A 21,589-nucleotide genomic window follows, 5' to 3' on the forward strand; every position below is an offset into this window, starting at 1 on the left:
TTCTGCAGTTTAGTTATTTTCGCTTTCATTTACAGAGAATATAAACTTCATGATTCAATTTATTTTACACAGTATTAGCGTTCTTATACTTTCTGCATGTGCGTGTGTATATTATTGTTATTATTATACTATTAGAACATTTGTTATTCTACAAAATAAAACATCTTAAATATATTTTTCTTTTTCTCTCTCTTTTTTTTTTTTTTTTTAAAATAGCACTTTTTAAAAGTTTTTTTTCCCTTTCTTTGTCGCTTATATTTTCTGGTAATTTTCATGTAACTGTATACAAATTTTCTGCTAATGTTTTGGCCGTTTTTTTTGTTTGTTCGTTTGTTTTTTGTTGCTCATTGCCTTCATCCTCTCATGCATTTGAGAAAGAAATCAAGCCAATTTGCTCAGGTGTTTAAGGGTTAATAGCCTTCCCGAACATGCATGTGATATCCCGATGTTACAAAATCACTTCAATGTGCCCGCCTTATTTAGAGGAAAAACTGACCAATGGAAAGCGAATGTTGGTGATTGACAGGCAGTCTGTCCAATCAGCTTCAGCTGTTATGTGTGACTCACTGACAAACACACCTGCTCGGACACCCGCTTCCCGGACTCTCCTCAGCTGCCTGCCGCGCAGAAGCAGCGACCCGCCAACTCTCTCCGGTCGGCTGGGAAACTAATTAAACTACCGGGAACACCAACAGGCGGGTCGCCGAAGTCGTCGACTCGAATATTTTGCACGGACTAAACTCTTTATGGAAGCGGACGGCTTCTTGTCCCGGCGAACGTCCGTGGAAACACCGAGCGTTGACAGCCGGGTTTCGGGCGCTGCAGCCGGGGCAGAGTTTCGATGGCTGGGCGGCAGGCTTCTGGATGCAACGGGAGGATTTGTTGGGTCTCTTTCACCGAGAATGGCAGGGGAGCAGGACTTTTCCCCGGTGCTGCTTCGAGCAACTCCGGAGACCTCGACCTCCGTGGAGCCAGAAATAGACTATGAGGGGCTGCCTCAGGGAGCAGCCACCAGCACTCACATGCTGGCAGGAGCCGTGGCTGGAATCATGGAGCACTGCCTTATGTACCCAGTCGACTGTGTCAAGGTATTAAAAACACAAATATTCAATATTCTGCTTATCTAGAAACGCGTCCAGGCCCTGTTTATGTCACACTGAGCGGCTATTTAAGCGCAGAGCTAACGTAACAGCTAGGCCCGAACACAAGCCTGAGCTCGAGTAGGCTAAAAGCTAACAGCGGGGTAACCTTGCTAACAGAGGTCAGTTAACTAACCAACGTTACCTAAACAAGGAAATAACGCAACTAAATGTGGTAAGAGTGAAAATTCATACATGACTGGATATGTGTGTGTCGCAGTTCAGCTCTCATTTTAGTAGACGGTTGTGTAATAATAAACTGTCAGGTGCTTATTATCTCATTTTAGCTAACATGCTACATGCACTAGCCTGCTACCGCTTACAGCTCATGCGATGATTCCGTTATCGGACACAACCTTAAATGACATGTCTCTCTCCTGCTCTTCAGTGGCATCATAAATCTCAGATTTCACAGTTGTAATTCAATCAGACATGGCCACATGTCACTAGCGTTTGAGAGCGACATTGTAAGTGCTTTTTTATTTCGAGTCCTACCACTTTTTAAACACATAATAATTAGTTTTTGGCAATATTTAGTGGTGCAGGAAGTATTCAGTTCCCGTAATTAAACAATAGTCCTAATACCACACTGAAAATGCTCCAATGACAGTAAAAGTCCAGCTTTATAAATGTTACGTAGGTAAAACTTAGCATTATCAGGTAAGAATATCTCATATCTGTTTTGTATACATTTTTGGGTAGATTAATTTATCATAAAATGTTATAATTTATAAACTTTTTTATACAAAAACCATAAGTCATAAATTAACTAGTAACTAACGCTGTCAGATTAATGTAGTGAAGTAGTAGTAAGTAAAAGTATAAAGTGGCACAAAAGTTTTTTAAGTACATGTACCTTAAATTTGTATTTGGGCACTAAACTTGAGTAAATGTACTTAGTAACATTCTGCTACTGGAAGTATTGGTAAAGTAAGACCTGCCAAAAGCTGAAATAACAAGGATTTAGCATTTGCTGTGTGCACTAGGTGGAAAAAGAGGTTCAGCATCTAAACCTCATCTAGACAAACTAAACAAGTTAGCATAGGTCATCTTAACAAAGATGCATTATTATTTTATTATGATTACAGGACAACACTGAGAATTTAGTTTTCCAAACTGTCAAAAGATGTCATGTGGAAAGTCCACAGTGAAGAAATACTAGTAAATAATTAACATTGATGGGTCATGAGTCACTGGATCAGTGGCTGACAGTATAAATGGATAAATTCTTTGAAATAACATACCATGGCTTAGCAGAGGGGTGTGTGATACACCATTTTCTTATCAATCAGTCATATTTGCGTGTGTACATGTACTGTAAACCAATATAGATGACACAGCTGGATAGTTTAATGATTACCCAACCATGACAGTTCATGTTCTTGAGTTACACGATATGTACTATTTCCTAAAAAAGAGTATGCAGCATGCTTACACTGCAGAAAGACTACAATAATAAATACATAAAATATCTTGTGATGCAGAATAAATTCATTTTATTTAGAGTGTAGTGTACAAATACACTGTCCCCATAATGCAGCATACAACAAAAATTGAAGAGCATACAAGTGGGGGGAAAAAAGAGAGAGGGGAAAAAAATTTCTTGGAAGAGGTTTGCTTATGTGTACGTTTATGTTAGTTATTTCCTGTTGTACAAAACAGAGAAGGACATTAATTTCCTGTACACTGATTATGAAAACACTATTCTATATAGATAAGCATATTGGCACAGACTGTACACAATTGCAACACAGATACTCTGTGTCAAATGAGGAACCTTTTATTTGGCCTGAATATGAGCAACTCAAACTAACCACTCTTTTTGGACTTTGAAAGTTAACTCTCCAATCTTGCAACGATTGAACCTGAAACATAACTCAACCCTGGAGTTTTTTTTCCCTAAAAGCTATTGCACTGAGGCTATAACCCAGTTTTCACTACAAAGACCCACAAACTGGAATGGCGAATGACTTGTCAAAACTATCAGTCCCTTTAACATCTGAAATATGAGAACATTGGTTTGATTTCTTTCAAAAACAAAGGAAAAAACATTATGAGCAACTTGGCAAGAAATGTCCCGCAGACAAAATAATCTAAAAATAAGCTTGGCAGAATTATTGATAGTATCAAAAAATGATTGAAAATATCCAGAAAACTATATTTATGATTCTCATAATTGTATATTTAGAAATATGTTACAGGAAAAAAAAGTGAGGTCATTTTTTTCCTTCCTTTTTTGTTTTTCTTTTCTTTTCCTTGTTGCCTATTTTAATTTAATTTTCAAGTAACTTTTTAGTAATGTCTTGTTAATTTTTTGGCCAATTCTGTTAAGTTGCTCGCTGCCCTCTTCCCATGTTTATTGAAGAAATCAAGCCAAATTATTCAGGTTTCAAGGGTTAGAAGCAGTTATTTATGCCAAATGCAAATTATTCTTGGTGTCTACAGCTGGTCGCTCTTAGGACATTGGCACACATTGGTACTCTGTAATCCAGACTGTTGTTCAGTTCCTCGTGTTGTATCAGAAGATAAAGAACAAATGGTTCTCATTGGTCAATCTAACAATGCTCTTGTTCTCTACAAATTCCTAAATGATAAGCTCCTCCGGTTCATAGCACTTTTTGGCAAAATGGCCTCTAACCTGATCACTCCATTATTCACAAGGCCAGTTCCCATTGCAGACTGTTGCATCAGTCACATTATGCTCAGCAGGTTGCCTTGTTATGGGGCTGAAAATATTACTTTCTACTTGGATAGAAAACTTATTTCTGATTATCAAAAGTTTAAATTAAGATATATTGAATTTATGTTATTTGTCCTATTGTAATAGATAAATAATGGCATTTTAAAACATCACACAAGAACTTGTCAAAAAAGCATTAGTTTATATGCGGATTGTAATGTTGGTAGTTAAGGAACATCATTGTATGTTAAAACATCTTGCCATACACAAACGTTAACATGAGTTCCACATTTTTGAAAAATTAGGAACAATTTAACCTGTACTCCTGACTTCAAGCTAAGGACCAGCCATCAAAGGATGGCAGGTTATGAAATCTTGGTCAAACAAGAACCTACTTGGTTGATGTTTTGTTTGTCTTGTAAATGGTTGCCATGGACTGGATTTAAATTAGCACAAAATTAAGAAATGTGACTGCAGTTTAGGAGAAGACATTTTTTATTGGTCTGTTCTCCCATAATTTTTCAGTCCACGCCTCAGTCCATACTGTAGCTGCCTGTATCAGCCACGCTGTTGAAATAGGAGGAAGTGTGCTATATATATTTTTTTTAATGACAGCATCGTTTTGTGGTCAGCTTCCTTTATCCCAAGATTTCTCAATTTTTTACAGTCTTAGTTCCTTGTTGCTTCACAGCAGGTTGACCAACATTTCTATCTACGTCTTGTTTGTTCTTTTCACAAATTTCAAAGTCTATTTCCTCATTTCTTGAAAGTCTTTTACAGAGTTGCACCTCTAATAGCAGACTAATTTTAGAATTCAAATACATGTGAAATTGCACTCACATCTATTGCTGATGTTCTTCATCAATAAAATTTTAGTTTGGTAGAATATAATCTATTTTGAGATTGTTATAGTGACCCTAACCTGAGATTAAACCTTAAACATAATAATTTTCCTATTTGATATCATTGTCATGGTAATGTTGACAGCCAGTACTTAAATAAAGCCGTGGAAATTGGGTCAAATGCTACTGAAAGGTTTTGAAAATTCATTGTTAAATGTTATGTGTTGGTACCCTGTATTTATAAATCGTTTTTTCCATGTTGAAACAGTGTTAATCATTTACTTTTTATCAACCAGATTTTGGTCAAACACACACTTAAAATGCCCTCTTTCAGGGTATTAGTGCATGGCTAAAACAACTCTTATAACATTATAAACCATACTTAAACATATTTTAACAAGATGTCCTGTTCCTTAATGTCCTATAGTAGAGTAAGCAAACACCTGTGTTTCTATTACTGACTGATAAGCAGCAGGTGTGTCGTACCACTTACAAAACACTGATCTGCTAGACATAACTAGACAGAAAGAAACATTTTTCATCACAAATAGAAAATACAGACTTAGGCCTCACTGTTTCAAACTTGGCAGGAAATAAATTGTTTTCTCCGCAATGACAGCAATGACACGTCAAATTCCAGGACATGGGCGTGACGATGATGTCTGTAAAGACACATGCATGTTACAGATCTACTTCCTTGTAGATTGGTTTGTTGCTTCCCGTAACAGTGTGATAGCAAAGAATAATGGGATGTTTAATATAAAATTGTTCATTGTAAGTTTCGTCTTACTATGAAATAGTCATTTTCTCAAATAGTGGTGAGACACCAACAGGAATAATATTAAAGAGAAAGATGAACGACATTTGGTACAAAGATAAAAATAAAACACTGGCACTGTCCTTGTAATGGCAATGACCCAGCGAATGATATCTGTTATTTCACTCATGAGACTTGCTTGACCAACTTGAGCGCAGAGACAAACTGCAGCTCTGCAGGCTGCGTGGACAGTATATGTTAACAGTATTACTCCTTCGCCATCCAGTCAAATCAAAGATCTTTTGTTACTAAGTGAGGTTTGAGCCAGCTGTGGTTGCCAGGTTGAAGATTAATATTTAGTTGCAGATGTTAGTGTCTGTCATCCTGCAGGCCAATTGCAAACCAAAAGAAGTATTTCACCAAAATAAAGAAGGCCCTCACATGAAACTAGGCTGTCTATGCAGTAGAAAAATGCAAATGTCTTTGAAATTGGTGCAACATAAACAGAAAAAAACAGAGAAAAGTAATGTGGGCAGGTCTGTGTGAAAAAATGGCGGCCAACCAGTTCTGGTATTACAGTTATGCGGTAAGCTAATGTTTCTGAAAACATCTGAGGCAATACATACGCAACTCCGTAACAGAATCTTGCTTTATATTTGATCAGCTATATACTCTTTGAGTAAGTGGTGGTGGAGGTTGGTGGGCAATACGAAAATGCAGAAGTGCAGACTGAAGTTCCATCAACAGCCCCAAGAGCCAACAAAATGCTGCCAAATGACATAAATTACATAATCTGGAAACAAGGCACTGGTTAGATGGAGGACAGTTTCTACCCACAACAGGCACGTTTCCATTTACCCTCAAACTGTGCAATTTTAAATTGCTAATATAAAATCCGCCTAAAGGAAACATGTCAGTTTTGAAAAAATACCCATTTATGGCAAAAAAGTTTTTACGCTTGCGTAAGGTGGTATTTCAGTCGATTCAAAAAAAGATATATTTTGCCCTATTTCAGTGGAAACACTTTTTTGGCCTTAATAGGTCACATGATGCACTTGTTGGTAGGAACTGGCTCCCTCATGATGCAGCAGGAGCCACAAGAGCTGTTATTGCATTTCATAACTCTTCAAACGTTGAGTGGATCTTCCAGAAGTTTTGAATCCACAATTCCTCTGTGGATTCATGGACTATCACCTCCTAGAAATCCCTCATATGTGGTCACTCCCACAAGGGTGAAGTATCCCTTTTAGAGACACAGAGAACATGCAGTAGAACTGTAACGGAAATACTAGTAATCCACAAAATAAAGTAATAATGCAAAGTACCTTTTGAAGGCACAGAAATCACCACAGCTACCAAAGGTGAAAACAACTCCTGTTCAGATGTTGTGGCGTCAAACACTACATATATTTAACATGGACTCCTTCACCTCCCCTTGGCAATTCGTAATACGTAACACCATATGCCACATTCATGAGTCAATAACTCCATCCCGATATTTGCCTTTTAGCAGTCATTTGCATGACTGAGGTCCTCGTGATTTTTATATCTTGACAAATGCAGCTTTAAAATAGCTCCAGCTGTCTTGTTTGCATGCAAGCTTTGGCTGCTGTACTTCCCCAGAGTCTAAATAAGATTTATGTCAAGATACTGGGTTACCATGTGAAAAAGTGGCATTAACGCCAAGCCCTCTGTTTTGTTATTTATTCACTGACACCTGACTCTGGTTTTGGTGGAGCTGTCTGGCTCTTGGATTAAGCAATCTCCCCGCTTGGCCCTCCAAAACCTAAAAAAGACAAAATACCACCAGACTTGAATACACAGCTCATATCCTGGATGACTGGGCACATTCCATGTGAGTTACTATTTCCCAGAAGCGGGGCGCAGGAAAGTCCGTGCACTAAGCTTTCGGGAGGCAGCCGTTCTCCCTCCTCTGCTGTAATTATTTACCCTGTGGGGAGGGTGTAGGCAGGGGCAATTTACTTGCCGTTATGAAAAATTTTAAGATTGCGCCATCTTGGTTTGGAGATTCTGGGTTTTGTTCTTAGCTCTGGTATTTGGTGGCTTCATTCAGCCATGCACAGATTCACTGATGTTCCTTGTTCATTAGCAAACACTACTTCTTATCTGAGCAATGCAAGTGGTAGGCTGCGTTTTGTTATGCACCACTTCCTGCCTGCGTACACCACTCGCAGTTCTCGTGTGGTCTGTGGCTGGCGACCTTGACTGCAGTCGCTTGTGTCTAAGTTTGAAATCAAAGTCGTAAACATCTTAAATGTGTGGGCTGAAGTTCTTGTTGTCAGACCGAGATGTAGACTCTTCAGGGACACAAACTACTTGAAATTGGGACACACTGTGGTGAAACAGTGGTGAAACTGCTTCCTGTTGTGGTTTTCAAGCTTGTTTTGTCTACTGTTTTCATTATCAATCATCTTGTATAAGAAATATCAGGACACTTGACATCCTGAGTTTTGATATGCATGTTATTCAAACTCTGTATGCAATAATATAACTCTGTATGCAAACTGTATGCAATAATATGAATATGTTTGAAAATGCAAATTGTTCTGTTCTCATTCTGTAAGAACATCAGACGCATGTCAAAAGAATTAAAAAGTTTTGAATTATTATGAGAACTTTGCAGATTCTCTGTGGAAATAATTTGGATTAAAATGTTATTTTTATGTGTGCTTGTTTCTCTCACAGACTCGCATGCAGAGCCTGCACCCCGAGCCCGGAGCGCGCTACAGGAACGTGATGGACGCCCTGCGGCAGATTGTGCGGACCGAGGGCGTGTGGCGGCCAATCCGAGGTGTAAATGTGCTGGCGGTGGGGGCGGGGCCTGCCCATGCGCTCTACTTTGCCTGTTACGAAAAGATCAAGTTCACGCTAAGTGATGCCATTCATCCCGGAACCAACAGCCACTTTGCAAATGGTAAGATGTGCTTTTCATTCCTCATTTTTTGATAATTTTGGCTGTGTTCATGCATCTTTTGGCATAGATTTTGACAAGATTGTGTATTTTTGTTTAATCCTGCAATTTCCAGCTCAGCTCCTACAAAAAGTCTAAAATACACTGTGTTAACAAAATTGTTACATTCATATTGTTAAGTGCAAAAAATGTGCCATTGAATCCAATTCAAACTGTAATTTTTGATTCCACAGCCAAGAAAAGCATAAAAACATGCATTGTATTATTTCTGGGTGTCGTCTGGGCTTTTGCCTTGGAATTTGTAATTTCTGCCATTTACATTTTTTTTACCATATTTGAAATATGGAAAAAAGGCCTGCTTTTTCCACTAGGTTCACTGTAACAGTCAATGTTGCTGCTAATCATTGACATATCTCAGACTGTGATAAAAGAAAAAATCCACTTTGCATAAAGCATATTGAAAATAGTTCATTTTTTGTGTATTTTAAATCTAATAACGTAGTGGCATCATGACAAAAACCTGCAATTTAAAGGATTTAAATTATTAAAATGAATGAAAAAAAATATTTATATTTGGAACTGATGTTGGTTAAAATAATTCACTAAATGAAAGTAGAAAATAATAATATATAATAATTTTTAAAGCCTGATTTTGAAAAAGCACGTTTTGTGCACAAAGTGATACAGTGATTCTCAGTTTGTTTATAAGCGAGAAGGTTGTTGTGGTTGAGGCTTTAACTTCCTCCGCTGTTTTCTCTGTTCTGCAGGCGTGGCGGGCTGCATGGCCACAGTGCTGCACGACGCCACCATGAACCCAGCCGAAGGTAACACCTCCTGTTCTTTGCCTCTATTAGCCCACCTGACACACACACACACACACACACACACACACACACACACACGACGTACATTCTGCACAGTAAAGACTTACTGTTGTTCACAGACTTATAGAAAATCCCTCTGATGGTGCTGTTCTACCATCAAGACACTTGGTGGAGCTGCAGACTCTGAGATGTGTCACTGAAAAGCCTTTAACCTAAATGTTACAGAAACAAATCAGTCCATCAGAGCCATATTCACTTTGAAATTTGTTTTTACAAAATAGTCAGAATGCGTAATTTATAAAGATTTAATATATTTTGCATTATTTGAAAAAAATAAGTTCCTTAACAAAATTTATTCATAATTTAATGGTAATCTTAATATTTCTTAAAATACATAAGATTCTTACAGGATGTCTGCAGGTCCTTTTAATGTCTTAAGTACATTATACGAATAATAGGCCTTTAAAGTAATTGCATTGTCTGAAGTCCCTATGCAATGAAAAATTCATTTCCCCGGTTTGAATCCAATGTCTCCGTGTTCATTGATCATTTATCTCCCATTATATGCCAGATTTATGTCGAAGAATTCATTATCAAGAGTATTTTTACGAAAGATCCCGTCTTTTCTCTTTCTGTAGAACAGTTGCAGTTGTTAAACTCATCCGGCACTCAGGTGTTTTTACAAAGGTCGGCCCATCAAGAGACTCTTGGCGGCCAGCAAGCCACACCGGTCATATAAACGGTCTGTGGGTTGTTGTAGCTAATCGAGATTCAGGCTTGAGATGGGAAGAGGTGTGTGACTGGATAGCAGGGAGCAAAACCTTTGTTTTCATTTCCAAATCCAATGTTAAGGATTTGATTTAAATCTCTTCTGTGACTGTGCACCTCTCAAATATTCTGTTTCACTGGAAAAATGTGTCACAGTTTAAATTATACATCTTCTAGTTTCTTTGTGACAAAATGAGTCAAACCTTTCTGTGTAAAAGTCCACATTTCATATGTTAGAAATGTTAAAACCTTTCTCTGAACCTGATAGTTTGCACTTACATGTGCTCGTTGGTAAAATATAGATTAGCCTAACTCACTCAAATAACCATATTCTTTCATAAAACTTACCTCTGCAAGGGACCACAGATATGATACTGACCAGCGATGTTTGAAAGAGTCAAGATCCGTCTTAAATAGGGTTAAAAAGAATCTTAAAGGATGAGTGGATGGATGGATGCATAGACAGAAACGGATGTGTGGACAAATGGATGGATAAATGGATGGACGGATGACGCATGGACAGATAGATGGATGGATGGATGGATGGATGGATGGATGGATGGATGGATGGATGGATGGATGGATGGATAAGGGGCTGATCACATCGAGACGCATCACGCATCTGGTCAAAAATTGACACTGACGAGTGGTGCGACTCTGCACCTTGAGCTAAAAAGTTGAAAATATTTTTAACTTTTATGCGTGCCCCAAAATTGTCAGAAAAAACACATCACTCAGCAGCAAGAGAGGAGCACCCGACAGGTGCGCTGTACCCCAGGGAACAGTGGTTTTGCTGGCGAGGCTTTTCTAGCAACGCGTCTCTGTGTGATCGTCCCCTAAGACGACAAGAAGCACATTCTGATGAACGAAAGGCTTATTAAATATGATTAAAGGAGTCGTTATGTTTCTATTCTTCTATGTTAAAGAATTTGGCTTTTAATGATTCTGTTTAACAGGTTTTCATTTTTTGTTTGTGTTCAACTCGTTGTTGCTATTTATTGTATTAAGAAGAAAATGTCTTTGACGCAACACTTGGTTACTCTTCCCTTTCTTTCTAGTGTCCCTTTATTTCAGTCCCATGTTGAATCTTGTAAAATATGTAATTGGGTTTTTCCCCTCTTTTCCCTCCTCAGTTGTGAAACAGAGAATGCAGATGTTTAACTCTCCGTACCGTGGCGTGCTTGACTGTGTGGGCTCTTTGTTGAGGCACGACGGCCCGGCCGCTTTCTACCGAAGCTACACCACCCAGCTGACCATGAACATACCGTTCCAGGCGCTCCACTTCATGACCTACGAGTACCTCCAGGAGCTCCTCAACCCCCACAGACAGTACAACCCTTCCTCTCACGTTGTGTCGGGCGCGCTGGCCGGAGCTCTGGCCGCCGCTGCCACCACTCCTCTCGACGTCTGCAAGACCCTCCTCAACACTCAGGAGGCTCAGACCATACATGTGATCCAGGCCGAGGCTGCAGCGGCCGGAGCGGTTGGTGCAGCCGCCGCCACCGGCAGCCGCCACATCTCTGGTCTTGGCGAGGCATTTCGGACGGTGTACAGAATGGGAGGCATGCCGGCCTTCTTTAAAGGCGTCCAAGCCCGGATCATCTACCAGATGCCCTCCACAGCCATCAGCTGGTCCGTCTACGAGTTCTTCAAATACATCATCACCAAGCGCCAGCACGAGAGGCGGCTGCGTGGAGATCGTGACGGCGACAAATGACCACCTGGCAGTAGGATCGAGTATTGGCAACACAAAGGGTTATTGCACCGTACCGAACACGGTTATCGGTATTGATCACTAAACATCTAAAGGTTTGAAAAGCTCCAGAATTTTAGATTCTTTGAGCAAACTTTTTATTTTGTTTACTGAGATCTATGAAGCGCGGTCGGATCTAGTTAATAGCAGGGGAGGGAACGTACAACTTTAGAGAACAGCTTGTCAGGAATACTTTACTTATTTTATGTGGGGTTGACAAAATATCCCTCAGTGCGCATTGGTAAGAAAAGAGCCTTTAGATGGCTGACAGGAAGTCGTGATTCCCTAAATTGCAATGCTTTAACTATTTTTCACTAGTGTTCAATTTGAAAGGCTCCCTGTATTGGCTTTCAAAAAGCTTCTTATTTATAAAGCAAAGTTGAATTTTGCCATTTAAACAAAGAAATGCTCGCATCTCATCAACCACCTTTAGTGCATTTTAGACTGTTTGTTTTGGCTCTGAACTCAAGTGCGTTGGATTAAAAATAACTGATGTTAAAGTGCTGATTTAGAGCTTTAATTTGAGGGTGTTAACATTCACTTTAAATGAACTGTGTAGAAATTGTAGCATTTTTTATACAAACCCCACAAATGGATAAAAAAGGGCTAGAAATCCTACACTTGAAACTGATTTGAAATTCAGTACTTTAACCTCATGCTTGCAATCCAGTGTTTTTGAGTACAGCGCCAAAACAAAAAAAAATGAATTTAAGAACTGGGTTAACGTCTCTCTCTTCACTGCACATGTTGCACTTTTGGAAAGTATGAACTACCATATTCTGACCACAGGGGGGCGCACAGCTCAAACATTTAACAACTGGACAAACTCGTGGAGGTTACAGAATCAGCAATATAAAATTAATTTAATAAAACTTGTGATGTAAAGTAACACTCCACTCAGAGGAAGGAGCAAAAATATATTAAAGACGATTTATTTTGAAAGAAAAGGAATAACTTAAAATTCTAAATTAGTTTTGGATTGAAAAATACTCAAGGATTTAACAGTGGAGCAGGCGTGTGTGTGTGTGTGTGTGTGTGTGTGTGTGTGTGTGTGTGTGTGTGTTTGTGTGTGTGTGTGTGTGTGTGTGTGTGTGTGTGTGTGTGTGTGTGTGTGTGTGTGTGTGTGTGTTTTTACAGGGACTGGATGAGTGCCACAGAGCTCAGCGGCGACTTAAACTCAACTCAGGCCTGTCACAATAACTACTTTTGTGGGACGAAAAATAATTTCGATAATCCATATTTTTGTCGATAGACCATTTTATGTCACTATTATATTATAATACCATAATCATAAAAATACACCCTTTCAAACAGCAATTTTATGAAGAATATTCAGACATTGGAATTTGAATACAAAAAATATAAAGCATATTTTTAAAAAGTAGTTAAAATACAAGAAAGTTCAGATGAAATTATTGTACCTTTGTAAAGAAGTAGCTCCAAATTGTCTTTGAAATGCAGGATTTCCCCACATATCCATTTATTTGTGGTGATTTGCCACAATTAAAACATCTGCTGCAGCGTATTGATTTTATATTGAAGGAGCTGGACCATTCAGCAGAAGTACTGTTGATATACATATATATATATATATATATATATATATATATATATATATATATATATATATATATATATATATATATATATATATATATATATATGCTGTTGCAGCACACCGAACACAGACAAGCAGCAGCAAAAATGAAACTCAACCATTCATTGAGCTTGGTCTTAAAGTTTGCTTTTTCTTGCCTCCACTGCAGCTGCTGATCTCATCCATTAGTCTGATCAGCTGTGACAGGATCTACTGATCAATGATTCATCTTGCGACACCTCAAACTGCAGCTGAGGAAAAACTCAAGATATATTCTGCCTGTTCAGATCTGAGAAAACATCCGAATTTAGAGAGGGGATATATGATAATTAAAAGGGGGATACACTCACACAAATAAAACGGCAGATGTCATTTCCGTTTTTTAAGTTAGTAACGTAATTATTGTGACAGGCCTAACTGAGTGATCCACTTTGCGTTGTCCTTCAGAGTAAAATGCAGTAACATAATATAAAAGTGGGTCAAAATAATTTGATTTCTTTTTCTGGTCAGCATCAGACAGTAAAACTTCTCAGTATGAAACAGGCTTTTGCATCAAGTTTTCATGTTGTCACATCAGTATTTTTGCACCGGTTGCTTTCGAATTCACGCACAATTTAAGGCTGCAGATCGTCTCCGGATGCAGCCAGTAGGGTGATGGACACATTAATGTTAGGTTTGTAGACTCATGCTGGTACATTTGATATTAGATTTTTGTTCTAAAGCAAAATGTAAGCATTACAAACAAGAAAAACAGTGCTTATGTGTTGTTTTAGAGCAAAAATCTCATGGAGAATGAACAGAAACAGCATGAGTATTCACCTTTGACAATCACTTTTATGTTTAGTTTTATTTTGTTTTGTTTTTTTTTTAAACAGCATTCAAGCACTTAATAGAAACTTCATCATTGTTAGGATTTAAAAAAGTAACATTTGAACAAATACACAGAATAACTTTACGTGTGCACATGCCTTCAGTTAGCCGCCATACATCCAACGCACAACTACTACAATGAGATCCTCAGATAGAGATGTAATATAGCGTTTTGAAGCCATAAAAGAGGATGAAATTGTACATAAAATATATATATGGACAAATATAGATGAACCCAAACTCTAACCAGCTAAGTTTTAAAGTTACATTGAACTATACAAATATGAAACTGAAGAGTTTTATCAAGACTAAGCTTGTAAATTCAGGTTTTTGTAGAAAGCCTGCAGAAATCCTCCCCTGGAAGGTAGCAACAAAGAAAAAAAACTGGATTATTTCAAATTCAGACAGACCATGTGAGAGTGGAAAATTATTGAATGGGTAAAGAGTATTTAAAAAAATGATTGTAGGAGTGTTTGCTCATGTGAAGCCAAGTTTCAAAATTGGGAAACCAAAGACTGAGAGCATTAGAGGGAGACGCAGGAGAGGAACTTGTGGTTTTGTCGAATGACGGCACTAATGTGAAATGCTTGAACACTGTTTGAGAGCGACACCTGTATTTTGTGAATTGTAAATAAACTCGCTAAGGCAGCTCCTCGCAGAAGCAGGGTCTTCTCTTGGTGCTGGCTCTCAAAGCGCTGAGAGAAATTACAATTTGTCTTCTTGTCTTCCTTTTTCACTCCTTTCCTTCCACGTGGTGACCTTTTTTCCCCCTTAAGTCTGATATATGTCTGCAGGTGAATCAGAAAACATCTTTCCCTTTAGCTTTCTCAAAATTCCCTGTTTTATTTTGCCACAGTGGTGCTTGTAGTTTGTCATCTAATGTTTAACAATTTCTCTCCGCTTGAAGCTTTCTATTAGGGCCGAGCTGTTTGGAAAGTTTCAGTGCGACCAGACGTTTCTGCAGATGCTGAGACGACACGTGCAAGACGACCAGCGCAGCTTTAATGCCGCAGGCGTCACAACCAACCAGCAGGAGTCGCTGACGCAGGCATGACCCGCACTGACAAATCTGTTAGTTAGTGTGCACAGATCTCTGCAATGTTATGACAACCCAAAAGGAATGATGGCCAACTCTTCAAAGATCAGACCTCTTCCATAATGATTTACATCAGCTAAAAACCACTGACAGTGTTTACTTGCAGCAGTAATCGTTTGTTTTGCTAAAGACAGGAAACCGAAACTACGGAAGCTCAGAGGTGACAGTAGAGATGCTTTTTTAAAATTAGGATTAATTAAAAAATAAATTTGATTAATTGATGGGGCAGAAAGATGCCAAAAAGTTTGCCAATTGATTAATTGTTAAAAGAATTTGTCTAGCAAACATTCACCGGTTTCAACTTACTTTCTTCTGTTTTTAACCCTTTGAAACCTGAGCAAATTGGCCTTATTTCTTTAAAGACCATAAGAGGAAAGCAGTGAGCAACTTTACAAGAAATCCAACCCAAAACCCACCCCCAAAAATAGCAAAAAAAAATACTAAATTAGTTGAAGTTACCAAAAAAAATCCTGTAAATAAAAAAAAAAGATTAAAAAACCAACAAAACAGGAATAGAAATAACCAGGAGAAAAGTGGTAAAATAATATGTAAAATATTTTGTACAGTAACTGTAATATATATATATATCTTTTTATTTGTCATTGTTATTATCACCTTTTATTCATTTCTTGTAAATTGTGGGACATTTTGTTAATTGATCAGCAGTTTAAGGCATATATCAAGAAAATGCCAAACATTCATTGGTTTCAGTTCACTTTTTTTTCAGTTTTCAACCCTTTGAAACCTGAGCAAGTTGGCATGATTTGTCAAGACCATAAGAAGAAGGCAATGAGCAACTTTACAAGAAATCTAACACAGGGGAAAAAATGAAATGACCAGAAAAAAGTACAAAAATATATTTTTAAAAATCTAATATAATTGTGAAAATAAAAGTTTTCTTTAATTTTCTCTTTTTCCTTTTTAATCTCATAATTTTTCTTATCACGTTTTGATCAATTTTCGTAAAATAGGAGGCACTTCTTGCCAAGTTGCTCATTATCTTTTTTTCCATGTTTTCAAAAGAAATCAAACCAATCAGCTCAGGTTTCAAAGGTTTTAATGATTGCAAAAAACATCTGAACACTGCGGAAGAAAACTGATATCAATCCAGGTTTCAAAGGAATTGAACTGAATATTTTATAGACTGTTAAAACACAACCAGCAAGTTGAAAAAAGTTCCATACCTAATGAATAATAACTAAATCAATGGAAATATAGATTTCTTCAAAACAATGAGTGTTTCCTGACCAGAGAAACTTTTTCATATTTGATTTGATTTCTTTTAAACTTGTAAAAAAGAAAATAAAGTGATTATCATACAAACCAAGCAGACAGACAAAAAAGTAATATACAGACAACAAAAAACACCCCAAATCTACATTTTTAAGCTAATTTTCTTGTACTTTTAACAGATTTCTCGCTAATTTCTGGGTCATTTCTTCTTCAGTTGCTCATTACAGTCTTCTGTAGCCTATTTGCCTTTCCAATCTTTGCTGAGCAACAGTTTTGCGTGAAATTAATTTAAAGCCCATCTTATATAGACGCGTGTCCCAAATTTAAGCCTGTTCAAGAACAAGGAAAAACTGAAGAAATGGATGTTTACTTGGATGATACAACATCAAAAGTTTGCAAAATAGTTATTTTTTGTCCCCTCAGGTCTTCCGTAGGTAAACTGGCTGTTGCATGTCTTTTTGCAGAGATTAATCTTTGTGTTCTTCCTGGTTGAAAGCTGACAGGCAGACAGACTGACAGAAAGCAGCACCTCCACCTTCCCTCTGCAGAGGATCCTGTTTCACTCGAGGCCCCGTGTTTGTTGTCATTCCCCGCGGCCTACAAGCTAAAATGTTGTCTTTCATCTCGTCTCTCCTCTGACTTCACCCCCCTCCCTGCCACCGCCTTTTCCTCCCTCTGTTCTTCCTTTTCAGCGCCGCTGCTCTGAAACGTAAGGTGATCCATTTAGTCGGGACAGGAAGGTCTCTGCAAGTGAGGTCAGGCCCTCGTCTGCAGGGCGCACGGCAGCAGGTCTGGTCAGAGCCAAGGTCAACATCAGGCGTGTGTGTGGAAGAAATACAAAGACAAATGAGGTGACGGCAACCCAACTCACCTTCTGCACATCACTCTAAATCCAGATTATGTGTATGTTTAGGTAAAAAAGACAAGATGTGGACCAACACGCCTCCCTGCCATCCTCTCTGATAGATGCTTTTTCTTCTGTGTTAAAATGTTTGATGATAATCTCTCCATCGGTGACGCTCCACCTGCAGGTCACAAAAATATAGATGCTACTTCGTGTCATATAACTAAGGATTAGCAGAAACGGCATTAATCATAATTGAGGGTAGCAGGGTGGCATGTGGCGGCGTTAGTTCCCCCACATGTTGGCTGCTTTATGAAGTGCCATGTTTTACAGTCGGGCCACTCCAGAGGAACAAACCCTGAAAGCCACCGAGGATGATTAATGTGTTTCCCCTGCAGTGATAGATTACTCTCCACACACACCGTCTACTAAAAACTAGTTTTACAGTTTTAATTTACAGTTTTGTCATTTGTTGGTCTGTTTGCTCAAACTTGTCTTTGTCTTTTGACTTTTTTCAAATCATCTCCATTATTATTGTCTGAGGTCAAGAGCAAAATATCACACCAATTACTGTGCACAGCTTTATGAAATCAGTCAGACTTTATTTGTTTAACACTTTTCATCCAAGCAAAACTAATAATACAAAGTGCTTCATACAATATAATCACAAAGCCCTCTGCCCTACACACATACACACATGGATAAAAAAGCAAGTGAGGAATAAAAGCACTAAGAGTACTCATTAAAACCAGGAACTTAGGAAACACAACCATAAGTGAGGAAAACAGATTTAAAACCTATAGATAAAAAAGATAGAAAATGGATAAATAAATTAATAATGATAAATAAAATACTCTGAATTATATGAAAGCATAACAGCACAAAGTATAATTGATAAAAATGTTAAAAAATAATAAAATAATATACCATCTAGTAAAACAAATTAAAATGTATAGTTAATAAATAATAAATAGATAGGTAATAAATAATAAATAAATAGATAAAGTTCAATTAAAAGCCAGACTGTAAAGATTAGTATTAAATTTACTCTTAAAAATATCATTCCTCTCTGATGCCCTCAGGTCTTCAGGCAGGCTGGTTCACAAATGTGGTCCATACTAAGAAAAAGGTTTTGGTTTCTAACTTTTCTGGGCTCGAAAACATCTAGAAACAACATGACAGACTCAGTGACAGAGCACCGGCTCATTCTCAGGTAACAGAAACACAGCAGTTTCTTATGTTTCCTTCACATGCTCCTCGGAAATATCGTATTTATGAGTTACGGGCACATGAGCGGCCCTCCAAAGTCAATATGAAATTTCGATGATGCTAGAGTTGCCACGTTGTGATGTTTGCGTGACTTTTCACGGAAGCAGAAATGGCGGGAAGCAGAAACTGTGTCAACAATTGACGGTATAAAAAAAATTATATTTAGTTTTTTTGTTCCTAGTAGCTTTCATTTACTTTTAGTAGTTGTGCATTTTAGTATCTGCATCTATTAGCTGCAGCAAGCAAGCAAACTTTGAACTATAATGCATGCAAGGCGAGTAAAATAACATTGATAATGTTATTTTAAAACACGAGTTGCCGACTTGATGTCATAAATGCATAAACATGGCGGGCAAAATTCAATGTTTGGTCAACAGTAAGAGACTTTTAAAATCATTTTTGTATCAAATATTAAGTTTTGATCACATATAAAGTGTAATATGGTGTCCATGTAGAGTGACCTAGATTAAATATCAAAATATATAACACGAATAATATATAAATAAACTGCAAACAGCTATCAACCTCTTGTTTAAACTTTTTAGCATTATAACCCATCTTTGTAGCTTCCATGATTTTTTCCCACTTTACGATCCCAAAGCTCATGAACACAATAAAGTCTGAAAAACGACTTCCCACATCGGAAGCTTCGACCTTTCGGCATCACACAAATGCAGCATTATTTTCAGGCATTCATACACTAAACATACTTTTTATATTATATTCCATATCTGCCAGTAAACCTCTCTAAATCCTGCACACTGGAACTAAAACCAAATAACTCTATTTTTGTTATTTATTCTTCCATGTACATTTCCGGAAAAACTGCCTCATATTGCTCTTTTAAATTTATGTAACATCATGATATATATGTTATATACATTTAAAACAAAAAAATCTTCCAGCCATAAAAAGGCAAAAAACATTTCCATGGAAAGGGTGTAGCCTTAAATATCCTGGCTCTAAACTGAATAGAATCATCCCATTAGTCAATAATAGCTAATACATATAAAAATACGCCAACGCAAAATGAGCATGCATGACTTCCTCAGTGTCCTCATGTTTGAATTAGTCCATATTTACTAAACGCTTTTTATCCATAACCTCCCACTCGAGTGTCTGGGTTTGTGCACCACACCCTGCCCATGGTCGAAGCCCCAATTATTTCCTCTTAAAGATGAATTTTCTTCATCCTCTAGAAACACACGTGGGTGTAGACATGTATCTGCTGTTTAACCCTTTGAAATTTGAGCAAATTGGCTTGATTTCTTTTAAAAACATGTAAAGAAGACAAAGAATAATTAAAAATGACCCTAAAACTAACTAGGAATTAGTAAAAAGTCACCAGCAAATTACTTGGAAAAAGGTCAAAGAAGAAAAACTGGAGATGTCCTGTAGACGATAAATATAAATAATAATATAAATATGTCGTTTTTTTCTGTAACCTAATTTTAAATATATTATTAAAATAATCATAGTTTTCTTGATATTTCACCCTTGTTATTTGATAATTTCCCAATGATTGTCTCTTTCCCTTTTTAACTGATTTTCATATTATTTTCTTGTCACCTTTTACTCTTTTTTTTTTTTTTTTTGCAACAGGATGTTACATGCTATGTTGGTGGCAGCATTTTTTTCCCCATGTTAGGACGTTTCTTCCTTGTTAATTGATAATTTTTTTTTAAACTGATGTTCAGGTCTTTTTTTTGTCACCTTTTACCCTTTTTTTTGCAATTTGCAGGATGTTACATGCTACGTTGCTGATTATTTTTTCCCTATTTTTTTGAAAGAAATCAATTTGCTCAGAGTTCAGTGGTTTAAATGCTTGTAAAAGGCATCAAAATGCATCACAAGAATACTGATGTAGATCCGGGTTTTTAGAGTGTTAAATCCCTGCAATTTAATTTTTACTAAAATCGACATGCATCTTTTTCATGGTAGAGCTACACTTCTGAGCTGTTGGTTAATTCTTAAAAACGTCGGCAGACTGGCTTTCTTTCTTACAAAAAAAAAAGCGAGGAGACATGCTAGAAATTAACTGGAGTTTAGAAAAAAAGGAAGAAAAGAAAAGTAAAAACAAATGATAAAATGCACAGAAAAAAAGTGCTGATACTGTAACATAATTTCATATTTTATTATGATCATTTTCTAATATTTTTTTTTCTAATTCTCTGAATCTACAAAATCTTGCAATTTCCATGACATTTCTTGCCAAGTTGTTCATTGCATCTTCCCCAGTTAGCTCATGTTTCAAAGGCTTAAATACTTGTTAAAGGAGTCTAAAAGCAGGACAAGAAAAGTGATGGCGATCCAGGTTTCGAAGGGTTAATCGGCTTCATCAGCTTTGTTATAAGTGCCTTGCTCAGGAGCACCGGGCTATCAGCTGCTGATAGAAGCCAAAGCATTACTCTTTCACTTCTGCACAGATTTTCCCAGCTGCTGCAGAGCTCAAATTAATGATTCTAATGATTTTTTTTTTTTTTTTTTTTTAGTCAGACACAATCTGCAATTTATGTGTGTTATTGTGAACCGTGACAGTTTAGGATAAATCTCTGTGGGTAGCATTTGGATAAACACTGTATACTCGTGTATCTTCCCAGAAACATAACGTTTTTGACCCAGAAAGCTGCACCAGTGGTCGGATAAATGTGTATCACTGGATAAATATTTAGATATCTCGGCTTGATGGACGAGCCGAAGCCGCTCTCTTGGCTCGCCTTCCTCCTGTCTCCCATCCCAGGACACGGGAAACCAGTTAAAAAGACATTTCCAAACATCCACGTCCATTGCAAAATCTATTACGCTGACGTCAGCGAGCATTACATGTGAGCCGACTATGAAGACACTGTGCAGTGTCTGAAGAGCACTTTACACTGAAACTTGTAGGTGTCAAATTTTCAATTGGTGGATATCTCATCTAAGTGTCAAACTCCCACAGACTGCGATCCCCTGAGATCAGCACAGAGGAGTTCACGCTGATATTTA

General features: G+C 37.6%; 1 protein-coding gene across 1 annotated transcript; it reads left to right on the forward strand.

Moving 5' to 3' along the window:
- The first annotated feature begins 592 nt into the window (after positions 1-592).
- LOC121942542 (mitoferrin-2-like) lies at positions 593-14,873 on the forward strand. The gene is made up of 4 exons (XM_042485778.2): positions 593-1,088; positions 8,125-8,353; positions 9,118-9,174; positions 11,076-14,873. The coding sequence occupies exons 1-4, from the start codon at positions 747-749 to the stop codon at positions 11,657-11,659; spliced, it is 1,212 nt and encodes a 403-aa protein (XP_042341712.2). The 5' UTR covers positions 593-746; the 3' UTR covers positions 11,660-14,873.
- The last annotated feature ends 6,716 nt before the right edge of the window (positions 14,874-21,589 follow it).

Source organism: Plectropomus leopardus, chromosome 3 (assembly GCF_026936395.1).
Source record: "Plectropomus leopardus strain MGB_pleo_1.0 chromosome 3, ASM2693639v1, whole genome shotgun sequence".
Taxonomy (NCBI): domain Eukaryota; kingdom Metazoa; phylum Chordata; class Actinopteri; order Perciformes; family Serranidae; genus Plectropomus; species Plectropomus leopardus.